Source organism: Corticium candelabrum, chromosome 5, assembly GCF_963422355.1.
Source record: "Corticium candelabrum chromosome 5, ooCorCand1.1, whole genome shotgun sequence".
NCBI classification, from domain to species: domain Eukaryota; kingdom Metazoa; phylum Porifera; class Homoscleromorpha; order Homosclerophorida; family Plakinidae; genus Corticium; species Corticium candelabrum.
Window position 1 is genome coordinate 8,605,296 of NC_085089.1, and position 13,544 is coordinate 8,618,839.

Here is a 13,544-nt window from a genome sequence, read left to right on the forward strand (position 1 = left end):
GCCTCTGTAATGCTTTCAGTGATTAGTGGAGTCTTCTAAAACTCCGAGCAAGAGGTGAAATGTAGTGGTTAGATAGCTATAGGTAAATGATGCAGTTTGGTGCAGTATGATCGATACAACGTGTAGTACATGTAGTTGAATGCTGTCAAGCCATTAATTAGAAGCTGAGCAAAATGATGTTAAGCAGAAGTGGCAAAGAAACGGTGAAGCGTGCTTGTCACGTGCAGACATGCTTCGAATTCAACAATCCGGCTGAGGACTACTAGTCAATGTTGTGCGGTTTACACTTTATTATTCTCATCAAACTGACAGGTTGCATTATGAAGATAAAATTTTCATCAAGTGTAAGAGTGAATGATACACTACTTACTCTCAATGACTTTGTATGCTCAAACCTAAAATAATCAATAAGCCTGCTCTTCATATTACAGAATAAAATCAATTGCAAGAATCAAAACGTGCACAACTTTCAACTATTGTGATAAACAAATTAGATTTAAAATTAGATTTACAAATATGATGCAACATGACTTGAGCACCGAAATGGTGGTTTAGGACATGAATTCGAATATGTATCAGTCACTGATGATCCTACATCATTCCTCAGTGGTACAACATCTCCTGGCATCCGAGGGTTCAGTTTATTTGCATCAGATGGCACAAAGCAGAACGAATACGGATTGTGTGTCTGTTGTTGCAGTGTAGAATGAGGAGAGCTGTGTGAAGGCTGACATAGCACGTTGGTAGAGGAAAATAGAGATGTGTAGGAGGGTGGTGGGTTTCCTGTAACATTGTTTGATGCATGCACATTTCTGCTTGCAGCATATGTTGGAGACTGTGAATTTTGAGCATAAAGCTGTGGTGACTGTCTATGAGCTACATGAGTTGATACATATGAACAAGGCAATTGTGAGTTTGAAGACGAAGATAAACACTCTGACTGAGTGTGGTCATCTAGTCTATTAATGACTTCATGTGGCTGTTCCCAACTGCTTGTACTCTGACGATGGTTAGCAAAGCTTCTCGGCCACTGGGACTTGGGAGCCCACAATGGCATTTGTGAATGAGATGAATTATCTCCAGTTTGTTGAGCTATGGTGCTACGTTGACTATGAAATCCATTCTCTACTCCTCGTCGTTGATGTCTCAATACATTTCCTTCATAATGTGACAAGTCACCATCTGATGTTGTCTCTTCTGACGTTGAGAACGATGACATTGCTGTTGCTTGGGCAGCTGTGTTGAATACTTGTGAGTAATCAATGTGTCGAACAGGATCTCTATATCCAAGAGCACCAAGCTTACTACCACCACTAACAGACATTCCTGAGTCAGTGTCTGAAGACATGCTGAGGTCAGAATAACGACTCGTACTGTACTGCTGTACACTTCTTTGCACTGAACTAGGAGGTTGATAAGCACCAACATCTTGTCTTAGTCCTAACCGAATTGTCTGCTGAAGCACAGACGTGTCATGGCCAGCGGGTGGATGAAGAGGAAGTGGCATCTGTTGCACATGTGGTGTTGTTACATGAACATTGTTGTGCCCAATAGGACAATTTGAAGTGTATGCAGAATTCTCAACCAATGAGTCTGAAGTTGAGTGAACTGTATGGTAAACAGACATATTAGTTGAAGAGTGCACAGTAGAACAAACTGGCTGATACACAGGAGCCTGAAATGTTTGGTAGTTGTCAGGTTTAGATGTAGAAAAAGCAGCATCTTGAAATGTGGAGTAGCTAGAAGGCTGAACCGAAAAATATCCAGAAGGTTGAGCTGGTGGGTGGGAAGTATGCTGAAGTTGCTGACTGGCAACTGGTTGAACTGGTGAGTTTGCAAATGACGGAGTTGCATCAGTGTAAGCAGCAGGCTGGGAAGGAGAGTACGCCACCAACTGATCTAAGAAGTTGGCAGGTGGCTGAGTTGGAGAGCAAGCAGTATGCTGTACTGACACATTTCCTGAAGGTTGGGTTGGAGAGTAAGCAACTGGCTGCCCTGAAACATTAGCAGACGATTGAGCTGGTGAGTAAGCAATAGAATGCGCTTGCACATTGGCAAAAGGTTGACTTAAAGAATGTGAAGGCTGCATTGACACGTTGTTGAAAGATTGAGTTGGAGAGTAGGCAACATGTTGCACTGGCACATTGGCAGAAGGTTGAGTTAGAGATGAAGTAGCAGGTGGCATTGACACACTGGAGAGAGGTTGAGTTGGAGAGTAAACAACAGGCTTCACTGGCATGTAGGTAAAAGGTTGAGCTTGAGAATAAGCAACACGTTGCAAAGGCAAGTTGGTGGGATGTTGAGTTTGAGAGTACGCAAATTGCTGATTTGATAAATTGGCAGAATACTGAGCTGGCAAGTAATATTGTGGAGCTAGTGAACTGGCAGTAGTCTGACCCGGCAAGTTGACAGGAGACTGTGCTGGTGTGCTAACAGGTTGAGCAGACGGGTATGCAGCAGCCTGAGCTCTAGGATAATCACTAAGCTGAGCTGTAGGGAAAGCACTATACTGAGCCAGTGGGTAAGCTACATGACGACCTGGTAAGTTAACAGGACGTTGAGTTGATGTGTAAACTGCAGGTTGAACTTGAGCATATGCAGTAGAATATGCTGGATGATAACCCAATGAATTAACATGATAAGGATGAAAGGGATAACATGTTGGCAACCCAGGTTCAAGATTACGTAAGTTGCTATTGGCGTGTCCACTCAATATCCACTTACTTTCAGGCAGGGATGTTCGCTCCATAGGAACAGCAATGAAAGACTCTTTTTGTGGTTTCTTCAAAGGAAAAAGAGACTTTGCAGGGTGCACTGTCCGTGTGCTTGATCGATGACTGTCACTTACACTGCTGTCACCTTGGCTGTTGTTGTTGTTGTTACTGTTGCTTGCCAGTTGTCTTGCCTCTTTCCTTTTCTGCCATTCAGCCACTTTCTCCTTTGCCTCTTCCCATCCATGATTAGACAAAGAAAGACTTTTATGCTGATAAAACACAAGGCTGATTCGACTCGGGTTTAATCGACTTGGTCTTTTGAGAGCAGTTGTGGCATGAAGCTCCTTCTTAGCGCACTCAATTAGTAAGGACCCATGAGTAAGACCAAGAGCCACACCTTCAGCCGGCAACTTATCATCTGGCAGCAAAAGCGCTTTTGTCTTGTGCTCTGTAGTAGAAGGTTCTACAGAAGGATGCATGGAGCAGCCATCACCAGACGCAGGAGGAGTCTTGTCGTTCAGTACATTGTCTACACATCCAATCAACGAAATTTCAGGAAAGAGAGTCTCATCTTGACTGAGAGCATTGTCGGTCCACTCGGCCTGTGACGTGTCACCATCATAGCCATAGTCATCATATGACAGTCCCCCCAATGTTGGCAAGTCAGTCAGCACACCAGACTCATCAAATGATGGTAACACACTACCAACACTATCTAAACTGCTTCCTAGTCCAGAAGAATCACTGTTCACAGGAGACAAATGATGCTCTCTACTCTCCATCCCACAAGAAGTCCCAGACACTTGAGAGTCATGTTTACATAATAATGGTATGCCAGCATCCCATACATGTCCACTAGTTGACACGTCACTCTGTTGTGCATGACTGACTTCCGGTTGCTTAGGGCTTGAACCCAGTTCTGTTGTCTCATACTTTTTGTTCAGCTCGAGACCTTGTAGATCTCTCTCTGACACTGATGTAGCCTTGTACAGAGGAAGAACATGAAGCTGCTCATCATTGTCAACTGAAGACTTGTGACAACTACTGAGTAAACTAACAACCTGAAACACCTCATAGTTATGGCACTCAAAGACACAAGACCAAATTTCTTACTACAGTGGCTCCGTTGTCTAAATTATGTCTGTCATAATGACTATGAGCAGAGAAATCTAAACAGGCAGTGACAGAAGCAAATGGCCGACCAGGTTTCTTCCCTAACCGACAAGCTGATGCCACATCTTCAGTTGTGACCTACAGTCAATGAACGTTACATACACCAACAAATCTACTAGCTACACTCTTGTACTTGGTTTGCATATGCCTGAGGAGCCAACATTTCATACATAGGAGATACCTCAGTGGCAAGGTCCTGCATCAGATCCTCCAACTCAGATTCCTAATCAACACAAACAAAAACTTATGCAAAACATAAACAAAAACCTTGATTACATCCTTTACAACCTCTGCTCTCCTCATTACAATAATTCATTACTCTTATCGATCAACACAAGTACACACATTACAATAATTCATTGCTCTTATCAATCAACACAAGTATGGCTACAACCAGACACGACTCTACCTTGGATTGGTTAGCCAATTTGAATTTTCTAGGACTATAGCTTCGACCAAACTTGCAGCCATTGAAGAACAAACTCCACGAGCACCCAAATGAAAACGACGCACCGGAATCAGATACATCTTCGCCCTGGCAGCTGCAAGTCTTCCTGTAGGTCCACGAGAGTACACACATATAGTACTGTACCATATTATCAAATAGTTCACTTTACTGCAGCTCTGTACATTTCATTCTTGCTACATCTTCTCTCTGTCGGCATCCCACAATCAGACAGCATCGTTCTCAACTTGTCATATGCATGAGTAGCCTTGATGAAATCAAGTCCGTTCCACGCCAGAATGTTAATGACAATAAGTGCAGTGCTGCATTTATGACCCTCTCGTGTCCGATACACAACAAGAAACTTCTCCTCAGGCCCAGTTTGCCTGATAATCTACGACAAAGTATCTTATTAAATTACTATTACATGATGTTACACAAGGTACATTTAGCTACTAATCACACATGTACGTACATACCCACTTAGCAGTAGGGCAGCCTTGCTTGGTTAGTGCTTCCCTTCCAGTAAACGTTACCTGTAAAACACACAAACTTCGTACAGCAACGAGCATGTCAGATATACTCTGTAACTGAAACCTCCACCATCCTCAATTGAGTTTGGGAGCATCCAAACCTACACAGCAGTTTAAAAAGCTCCTAATGTAAACAGATCTTGGAGGAACATTTGCATGTTCAAGTGTACCTAGTTAGCAGCATTTGACGAAGTTCATCTTTGTTGGAAGCCGTACCCAAGTGTGAGTAATATGGCCCATAATCAGACCCTTAAACACAGCAAGAAGCCACTATCACTATCAGCCTAAAGTCGGCCTAAAACAGTATGCCATCATACATACCTTCACATCCACATTTAGGGATATTTTCTCTTGCAGAAGGAGGAAGTCTAGCTATTCCTGAGGGTCTACTTGTTTTCAAAGGAGAACTCCCTGTTGCTGCAGCTCTAGGTTTGTATGTTTTCCTCTTTGGCTTAGAGACAGTTGAAATAACCTTTGGTACGACCTTTTTCCTAATATTGCTTGATTTGTTCTGCTTCGCTCTATTGCCCCTGCTACTGCTATCATCCACATCAGTCTTTTCAGTGGTTGCTACATGGCTCCCCGCTTCATCCTTTTCTGACAATTTCCGGTTGGGGGTAAATTTCCAAGCCTCATCTCCGGTCTTAGTCCGGCCCTTTTTCTGAAATTACAACCACAACGTAAACAGATCATATATCCAGCAACACGGACTAACTGAAACCTATCAGACTGCAAGTTCCAAATAGTCATCCTTCAGCAATGTGCTTCAACCACAATGTCACGCACGCTTACCATACACACAACAAAACTCCGGGACAATAAAGTGTAAGGTAAAACCGACCTTTTAGGTCCACTACCGACACGTGTACGTGTTCAAGGCGTCAAATGAAGGAGGGATATCCCACGGTAGGCAAATGATCACCGCTACTGTGTAATATATTGCAACGCGGCTTGACCCCTAAAGACCAAGCATTTCCTACAGCAGGAAAATCGCGCTAACCGCCCTCCAGCGAGCATTCCACTCGGTCGCCCGACGCATACCGACACAGTACACTCATATTTCCTAATTCCCGACGTCGGCGAAATGCATGCAAGCGAGATATACGACCGTCAAACAAACAGCAGAACTACCTCCTCGATCTCCACGTGTACACCCACACGGTGAGACGGCAAATAGGGCAACAAACGACCTCCGACTCCCGTAGCAATCGTCGCGTTGCCTCCCCACGAACGCATCAGAGTCGAAGGCGACCACGTCGGCTGATTTTGAACACCTCCCGTCCACCGTCTACAGACGCCATCATCTTCAACATCATCATCATGCTTGTCTGCTCGTGAATCAAACGGATCATTGACGAGTCGCCGTTTTCGCGAGATTGTCTCGTGACTTGGCAGTTTGGTTGGAGGTACGTGCCTCGTATTTGTGGCCTGGAAATCCCAAGACGGTGAAGTCAAGCGGCTCCAGTCACTTGGACGCCATAGATCCATGACTCAAACACTTGACATTATCACCAAGACAGTGAGAGACTCAGCGAAACCGCAGAATATCTGGATTTCAATAACCACGAGTGAGCGCTGTCTCTGTCATACGCCGTTTATTCTCGCACTATGAGCGCTAACCGGTGAGTTGACGTGACGACGGGAATATAGAATTGACTGTACGAACAATGGGCAGGCACCAACAGTCAAAGAGCAGACGATGACAAACAGGAAATACGCGTTGACACGCCCTACTTCCCGATATTTAACCATTATGGACGAAACCAGTCGCTGCCCCGCCCCTCGCCAACTCCCACGTGTCTGATAGGACTGTGTAACACGTACATTAGACCCTATAATTCATGTCCCTTTCCCAGCCTATCCCAGCAGCAGAAAGCGCGTCGTCTAGAAATCAATTTGCAATGCGCGCAAATGCCCTCCCTTGCACGACGATTCCGGAGGTACGTAGAGAGCGCACATGAACGAACCTTGAACAACACGCAATGTCTCAGCTCGCATTTCTGATGCAGATGACGATTGAGACAGAAGACGCACTTTCCGCAGTTCTCTAGAACTTTGCACGGATCGCATTGTCCGCACGGTTTCCGCTTGACGATTCGGCGCTTCTGCATCCGACGACAACTGCAGTAAAACAATCCGGATTGGAATGCACGACCCGGATGAGACACACACTGGTGATTGACATCTGATACTTTTTTAACGAAATGAAGATTTACAAACTAGATTACACAGCACACGGCTTGCAACAACTTGCAGCCATGGGCAACAGTAAAATCAACGGGAAGTCTGAAATGACGTTTGCATGTCAGATGTTGATGGTGAACTGAGCACATTCTTGTAGTAGTGTTCTATTAGATAATAGCTACTGTTTTACAAAAGCCTCCGGTGGAATGCTGGAGTTCGACTGTAAGAGATCAAAATAAATTAGATGCACGAACACGCAGAAACTGTTATCTGTTTGGTCAACCTGTAGCACAGTGAAAGCTTGCGCTGACTGTAGATATACCCAGTTGTTTTGCGCTAAACACCTAGTAGGCAGGAAAATTATAATTGACCTACGGATACAGTATGCATATAATATCATGAGACTCACTTCTGTGACCATTCCAAATTCATTCCTGACTCTTTACTAAACTGAATAATCATCTCCTGTTGCTGCACCAACCAGGCAATCGCGCTACTTTCTTGAGTTTCAAAATTTCTCAACTAAACTTACTTGAGGATTGAGTCCAACCATTCCCCCCGTTGAAGCCAAAGGTAAAGATTTCTGTTCCGCTATTGGTAACCCTGTTGGTGAGACAAGACCCCCAGAAACAGCAAGTCCAGAAGGCGCTCCTAAGACGTTAGTTGATGACTGATCAAACGACGGTTGTGGAACAGGTCCCAATTGATCAAAAGCCTTCAGATTGAGCACAAGGTCAGATAAAGATAAAAGAAAAAAATTAATTAATATATTACCTTCATTTGCAATGGTGTGGCATTTCGTATATGGAGTTGGTCATTTACAATGGTCAGGCTTCAAGCAAATGACTGTCAGTGAAACGCTAGACTCACAATAATCCAACTAACTTGCTTCCTAGTGCGGATGGAATACACACAAAAACGCGTGAAAAGCACCGGACCACAGGTCTGCTGCCGAATGTTGTTTCTTGGAACAGTCCCCAAACAGTGAAGCATGTACAAGTCGCCTGTACGAGATAGGCTAACTAGCACGCACTAACATCGCAATGTAAAAGAGCTAACTGTTGCTAAGGCGATGTCCACTGTAAATGTGCCCAGATCATGTCTTGTTAACGGTAATTTATGAATAAGTGACGCGATCTGAAGTCTGCCACGCCTTATTAATTCATTCTTTTCTAAATGTCAATCAGAGGTGACATGAGATTTGCAGCACATTCATAGACACTATTTCACCAACGTGCGGGTTTCACTCTTAGAAGATTTCTGCTATGCTGTAAATACTCAGTTACAGGCGGTCCTCTAGAAAAATAAACCAAAGATAAAAGCAATCTCTGCACACACTGTGTGTGCAGCTCAATAGGATATCATCAATACTAACTGCAATACATTGTATCTTAGGTAGTACAGATTCTGGTTTCGTATGAAACCTAAACTCATGCGACAGACGGGTATATTCAATTCCAAGGTACCGAGTCCTAGTCACTTTCCTTCACATTTCTGCTTTACCTTCACGTCAAATTCCACCATTTCTTTATTATCAATGAACTTGCAATACTGCGTGGTCAACAGGCTAATCTTGTCACTCAACATACTGCTAACAGTTGTTGAATTCAAGCAAGGCAAAGCATGTTTGTTCATGTTTAAACTCAAATAGAAGGTGCCAGAAAATGCTAAAAGCAGAGACAGAAACTTTCCGTACAACAACCATACAATAGGATGACACCCAGAAACTGTTTTGCCTTCTTACAAAAAGTGACACAGTACTGTAGTAGTTCAAATAATTATACAAGAACAATTACTGTAATGACATTAGATGGCCTACTTGTGATGCCTGTCTTGTACGCTTGTCACAGCCAATGAAAACAAAGCCTCACAAAAGAACAAAACGTTTAGATAATATGTATTAAATGTCTGTGCATGTGTAGAATAAGAATTGTGAAAAAGGTTTCATTACATCATCTGTGTAAGCATCTAATAGCTTTTCTCTCCCTCCTGGTGAGTCGTATAGATTGTAATACCTTAAAAACACAACAATAATTATTACCACAAAAGATTAGCATTAAAACAAGCAAACCAACGTTTCTAGAAATTTGTAGACAAACTGCTTAATTTGTGGGTTGATTGCAAAACTCGACTACAAAAATACAATACAACAATTGTAGGGTACTGAGAGATGATGTTTATCAAAGAGTACACAACACCTTGGCTTCAGGAAGCTCAGTCTTTGTGGGAAGATCAAACCCAATCTTAGGAGCTAGCTGCTGACCATCCTACACAATACAATTAGTGAGTAGGCACCTCCAAAACAAGCCAGTCACTTAAACTTACTAACGACGTCACATTTGGTAACTGACTCTGCACTGTGCTGTACAATATAATCGCACAATGGTTACTCATTCAATGTTGTCATGTTGGTGTGTTGCTAGTGACTTGCCTTGCATAGCTGCTTGATAACTGAGAGACAAAAGGATTTCCTTCGAGCGAGAGAGCCACTAGTTTTGGACAGTCTTTGAGTTTCACTAGCTCTATCTCAGATCTCAACTAATAAAAATAAAGTAAACGTCTATAACTGTGTTATTGTTATTGTATGTGGTTGGTGAGATCTTACTAAATTGTTTGCGAGACCTAGATGATGTAGATTCGGAAGCATTGAACTAATGTTGATGCAACCATCAAGATTAGCTATTCTGTTGTTGCTGAGATCAAGTGAGACTAGCTGCAATGAAAACATAAATCTAGAAATAAAGATGAACACAGACAGACAGGCAAACAAACAGACAAACGGACATGCTTTGTTGGATAGCTTCCTTGCTGAAATATATGATCTTTGACAGACAGACAGACATACAGACACGCTTTGCTTGTACACTGTAGCTTTTAAGTGTAGTCCTCACTTTGTTTTTTTACACGAGTTTCAATTTTAGCTTAGTGTAGTTGATGAACAATACTAGTAGTTGGACAGTACCCTACATTGTGAAATGTATCATAGATAAACGTTCAAATATCAGTGATTGACAGACAGACAGACAGACAGCTGCTCGGTTCAGGTCACTACAGGGACTTGGAGAAGGCGCATGGCTTGACTCAATACCTTCTTCTGCGAAGCTTGCATTAAAACCCAGCGATTTTCGCTTAGCAACACGCATGAGGTTGGGTCTTGAAATGCCCCTCGGTTCTGTTGTCCCTGTGTGCGAATGCGGCAAAGACATAAAGACGGCTATCACCTTCTCACATGTAAGACCGGCGGTGGGCCAATATAGACTCACGAGACATTGTCTAGTGTTTGGAGCGACTGTCTACAGCATTTGAAGATGTCCCATCAGCGGGAACCAAGGAATCTTTACGTTAATAGCAACGACCACCCCGACATGGTTGTCTTTGACGCTCAACAGGATTGTGACATTGAGCTGGTCATCTTGGTGGCCCACCCATGGGCACTACATGTGATCTCTCGAGCAGCTCAGGAAAACGGCGCGGCCGCAGCTACCCGTGAGGTCAAGAAATCAGAAAAATACGCTAAAGAAAGGGACGTCTGGGGCCTCCCCTCCAAATGCATCCCATTAGTGTTCGAACACTTCGAACGTTGGGGCTCAGAGGCAGCTCAATTCCTACACCGCCTGTCACTCCAGTCTATAGACGAAGACGAAAGAAAGAACAGTCATGAATTTAAGTTATTGTGGCGTAAATGCATGTCGGTAGCTTTGCAAAGGTGTAATGCTAGCGTAATTAGCAGAAAGTTGGCAAGACTGGGACATTCTTCATTCGCACGTAGTTAAATTATGGCGTCGGCCGTTTGGGCCAGACTAGAATGTAGTAGTGTTGTTCTTTGAAAATATATGTATTGACAGACAGACAGACAGACAGACAGTACACAAATAAAGACAAACATGGCATCCAGGCATATGTACCCATACACATCCTAATCTATGCAGAACACCAAACACATTCACAAAACAGACCACAGGCACAGCAATGGTAAATCTACAAACAACAGACAACAATACAAAAGTCTAAGAATTTATCTGAAAAACATAACCACAAATTTACGTACATCACACACATCTGCTTACATAGCACCCTGCTCAGAGCTGCAGACCTTACCTCAGAACAACTATCCTGAATAATTCTCAAGACACTGTCAAGGAAATCTGCTCGACTAACAATGCCACGCATTCCATGTGCTTTCAGTACTGTAAAGACCGAATACGAGAAAACTGGATGACAACTGAATATTGCCTCCTACCTTCATCAAAATAGAACTCTGATAAGTTGAGTGCATTAGTCGTAATGTTATAACGATTTCCTAAAGCCAACTACAAGCAACAAACAACGTGTAAAGTGATTTCACCAAACCTATTTACAATTTGCGATCCATGTCTGTATGTACATATTACACACGTGCATGCATTACCTTGAGTACTTCTTCTTGTTCAGGTGTTAGCTGCCCACTCAGTGTTACATATCCCATAGAACCAGCTCCTTCGGCTAAGTTTCCCACTTGCCGATGGGTCTGATTGAAAGGAGTCTGACTAAAATGAGCATCTCTATGTTGTGGTCCAGATGATGGCTTCACATTGACTGTTAACTACATAAATACAAAACACATTCATTCATTAACATGACATGCACCAAATGTGACAAGTTACAGTTACTATACAGTATTACTATATAACTGTTTAAGCATGTACACGTGTGGGAACACACACACACACACACACACACACACACACACACACACACACACACACACACACACACACACACCTAAAAAAATCCTAAAATCCTAAATGTCACGAGCTGCCTCTCAAAGGTCACGCTCCCAGCTGTTAAGCTGGGCCCTGTGCACTACTCAGGGAACTCTGGACCTGCGCTAGCAAACTCCTGGAGCTGGGCCAAGCACTCGCAGGAGCACCGACTTGTGAAGCCCACTGTGATGTGAGCACCCGAAGTCTCACCAGGACTCCAGTGGCTGATGTCACGTCACAGCCGATGGCCCCTTAAGACCACAGTCAATAACTAGGTACTCATTCATACTACTGAGTCGAAAGAAGCAAATGTGTGTTAGTTTCTTGCTAATAAAAAATTAAGGAAATTATGCCATTGCTCGCCATCACTGTGACTTGAACTTGCAACCCTTCAAGGTCCCAGATGTAAACACTCTGTAAAATGACTCTCTAACCAACTGAGCTATCGCACCACACACACACACGCACGCACACACACACACACACACACACACACACACACACACACACACACACACGTGCACACACACACACAGACAGCCTGACATCATTAAAATAATCGAACTCAAATGTTTTGTAAATGCAAAGACGTTTGTCTAAGTAAGTGAACACCTAAAGAAATAGTAAAGATTTGTTTATATACATTAACAACACATTTAATATGTTCTGTGGCATTAGTATCAGCAGACAAGATGACAAAAAGACTTTAGCCACCAAGCAAGCATGTCCCTACAACTATCAGCTCAGTTCCTATCACCTAATGGTATTATATACTTCATTATCTAAAACAGACATCAAATTTGAAGTACATGACAAAAACATAACATCAAGAATTCTAATTCTACTTGCATTTGTACATAAATTTAGAACAATCTGCTCACCATTGACCCGTCTCTTGTTCGGATTTTTACCTGCTTCAGCTCTTGTGCTGCTCTTTGTTCCTGGACAAAGAACGCCGCCAGCTCTCCACAAATGTGGAACTAACAGTCCACATGCAATCAATCACTATTATTCAAACCATTCAGCACAGCCTAGAGTTCAAACCTCCACAGGCGTGAAAGGTTCTGAAACATGACTTTGTAGCTGTCGAAGCAGCCACTCTTGACTGTGCACAGCACCATTAGGGATCTCACCAAGCAAACAACATCTCACCAAACACAACCAACTAACGCAAACATTAAACGTACAGTCACTTTATTCCATCCGCTTCTCCTCACTCCCTGCGAGCCACCGGATCCGGGAAATCCGAGTCTGCTCCTCACACCAACGTCCTTCCTACTATCCATGCTACTCACTTGACGTTGACCTCGACGCTGTCGCTGATACGGTGCACTGTAAGACAAAGATAAAGGCCTTCTCAACGACCACACGTCAGTCGTTCTCTTCTCTCTCTTACAATCTTTGAGGAGGTGAAACGTCCGCCATGAATTGATCGCCTTCCTCGTCTATTGCTGCTTCTGGACGGCTTCTCGAATTCATAACGCCTTGGCCGTATCCTCTACCACCACCTCCTCCACCTCTCTTCTTCCAGTTCCCTCTGCCTCGTTGGTTAGGACGCCGTTGATAGGGCATCGAACCATTACCACTTTCTGCACCCATTGAGGCCCCTCAACCAAATAGCATTTTCCTAAAATTGCACATTATTACCATTAGGTGCTGATACGGTCCGCATGCCACCCCGTCCTCCTCTAATACGATGGCGAGCGTCCACGCCGTAAGACATTTTGTCTGTGCGAACCCGGATGTCAAATAG

The 13,544-nt window shown here is 43.4% G+C and overlaps 2 protein-coding genes across 2 annotated transcripts; both read right to left on the reverse strand.

The window, feature by feature from the left end:
• Positions 1–270: 270 nt before the first annotated feature.
• LOC134179462 (uncharacterized) lies at positions 271–6,576 on the reverse strand. Its single transcript, XM_062646360.1, has 10 exons — positions 5,997–6,576; positions 5,187–5,526; positions 5,036–5,114; positions 4,930–4,966; positions 4,812–4,868; positions 4,518–4,726; positions 4,297–4,441; positions 4,021–4,110; positions 3,828–3,965; positions 271–3,775 (listed from the first exon to the last, which is right to left on the reverse strand). The coding sequence occupies exons 1-10, from the start codon at positions 6,351–6,353 to the stop codon at positions 509–511; spliced, it is 4,719 nt and encodes a 1,572-aa protein (XP_062502344.1). The 5' UTR covers positions 6,354–6,576; the 3' UTR covers positions 271–508.
• Positions 6,577–7,039: 463 nt separating this feature from the next.
• LOC134180131 (nuclear RNA export factor 1-like) lies at positions 7,040–13,528 on the reverse strand. Its single transcript, XM_062647217.1, has 23 exons — positions 13,439–13,528; positions 13,188–13,380; positions 12,979–13,123; positions 12,836–12,919; positions 12,673–12,771; positions 11,458–11,631; positions 11,290–11,359; positions 11,148–11,236; positions 9,655–9,762; positions 9,481–9,587; positions 9,375–9,411; positions 9,248–9,316; positions 9,125–9,180; positions 9,001–9,064; positions 8,869–8,915; positions 8,284–8,345; positions 8,109–8,221; positions 7,935–8,053; positions 7,824–7,881; positions 7,582–7,764; positions 7,459–7,520; positions 7,333–7,393; positions 7,040–7,269 (listed from the first exon to the last, which is right to left on the reverse strand). Exons 1-23 carry the CDS (start codon positions 13,512–13,514, stop codon positions 7,228–7,230), a joined length of 2,118 nt encoding a protein of 705 aa, XP_062503201.1. The 5' UTR covers positions 13,515–13,528; the 3' UTR covers positions 7,040–7,227.
• Between the last annotated feature and the right edge of the window lie 16 nt (positions 13,529–13,544).

Coding starts and splice junctions, on each gene's coding strand:
- LOC134179462 (XM_062646360.1), bottom strand. CDS start 6,353: ATGGATCTATGGCGTCCAAGTGACTGGAGCCGCTTGACTTCACCGTCT. Junction 5,115..5,186: donor CCCTAAATGTGGATGTGAAG/GTATGTATGATG, acceptor GCTGTGTTTAAG/GGTCTGATTATGGGCCATAT. Junction 4,442..4,517: donor AGATGTAGCAAGAATGAAAT/GTACAGAGCTGC, acceptor GTGGACCTACAG/GAAGACTTGCAGCTGCCAGG.
- LOC134180131 (XM_062647217.1), bottom strand. CDS start 13,514: ATGTCTTACGGCGTGGACGCTCGCCATCGTATTAGAGGAGGACGGGGT. Junction 7,394..7,458: donor AATTTGGAATGGTCACAGAA/GTGAGTCTCATG, acceptor CCTGCCTACTAG/GTGTTTAGCGCAAAACAACT. Junction 7,270..7,332: donor AAGCTTTCACTGTGCTACAG/GTTGACCAAACA, acceptor GATCTCTTACAG/TCGAACTCCAGCATTCCACC.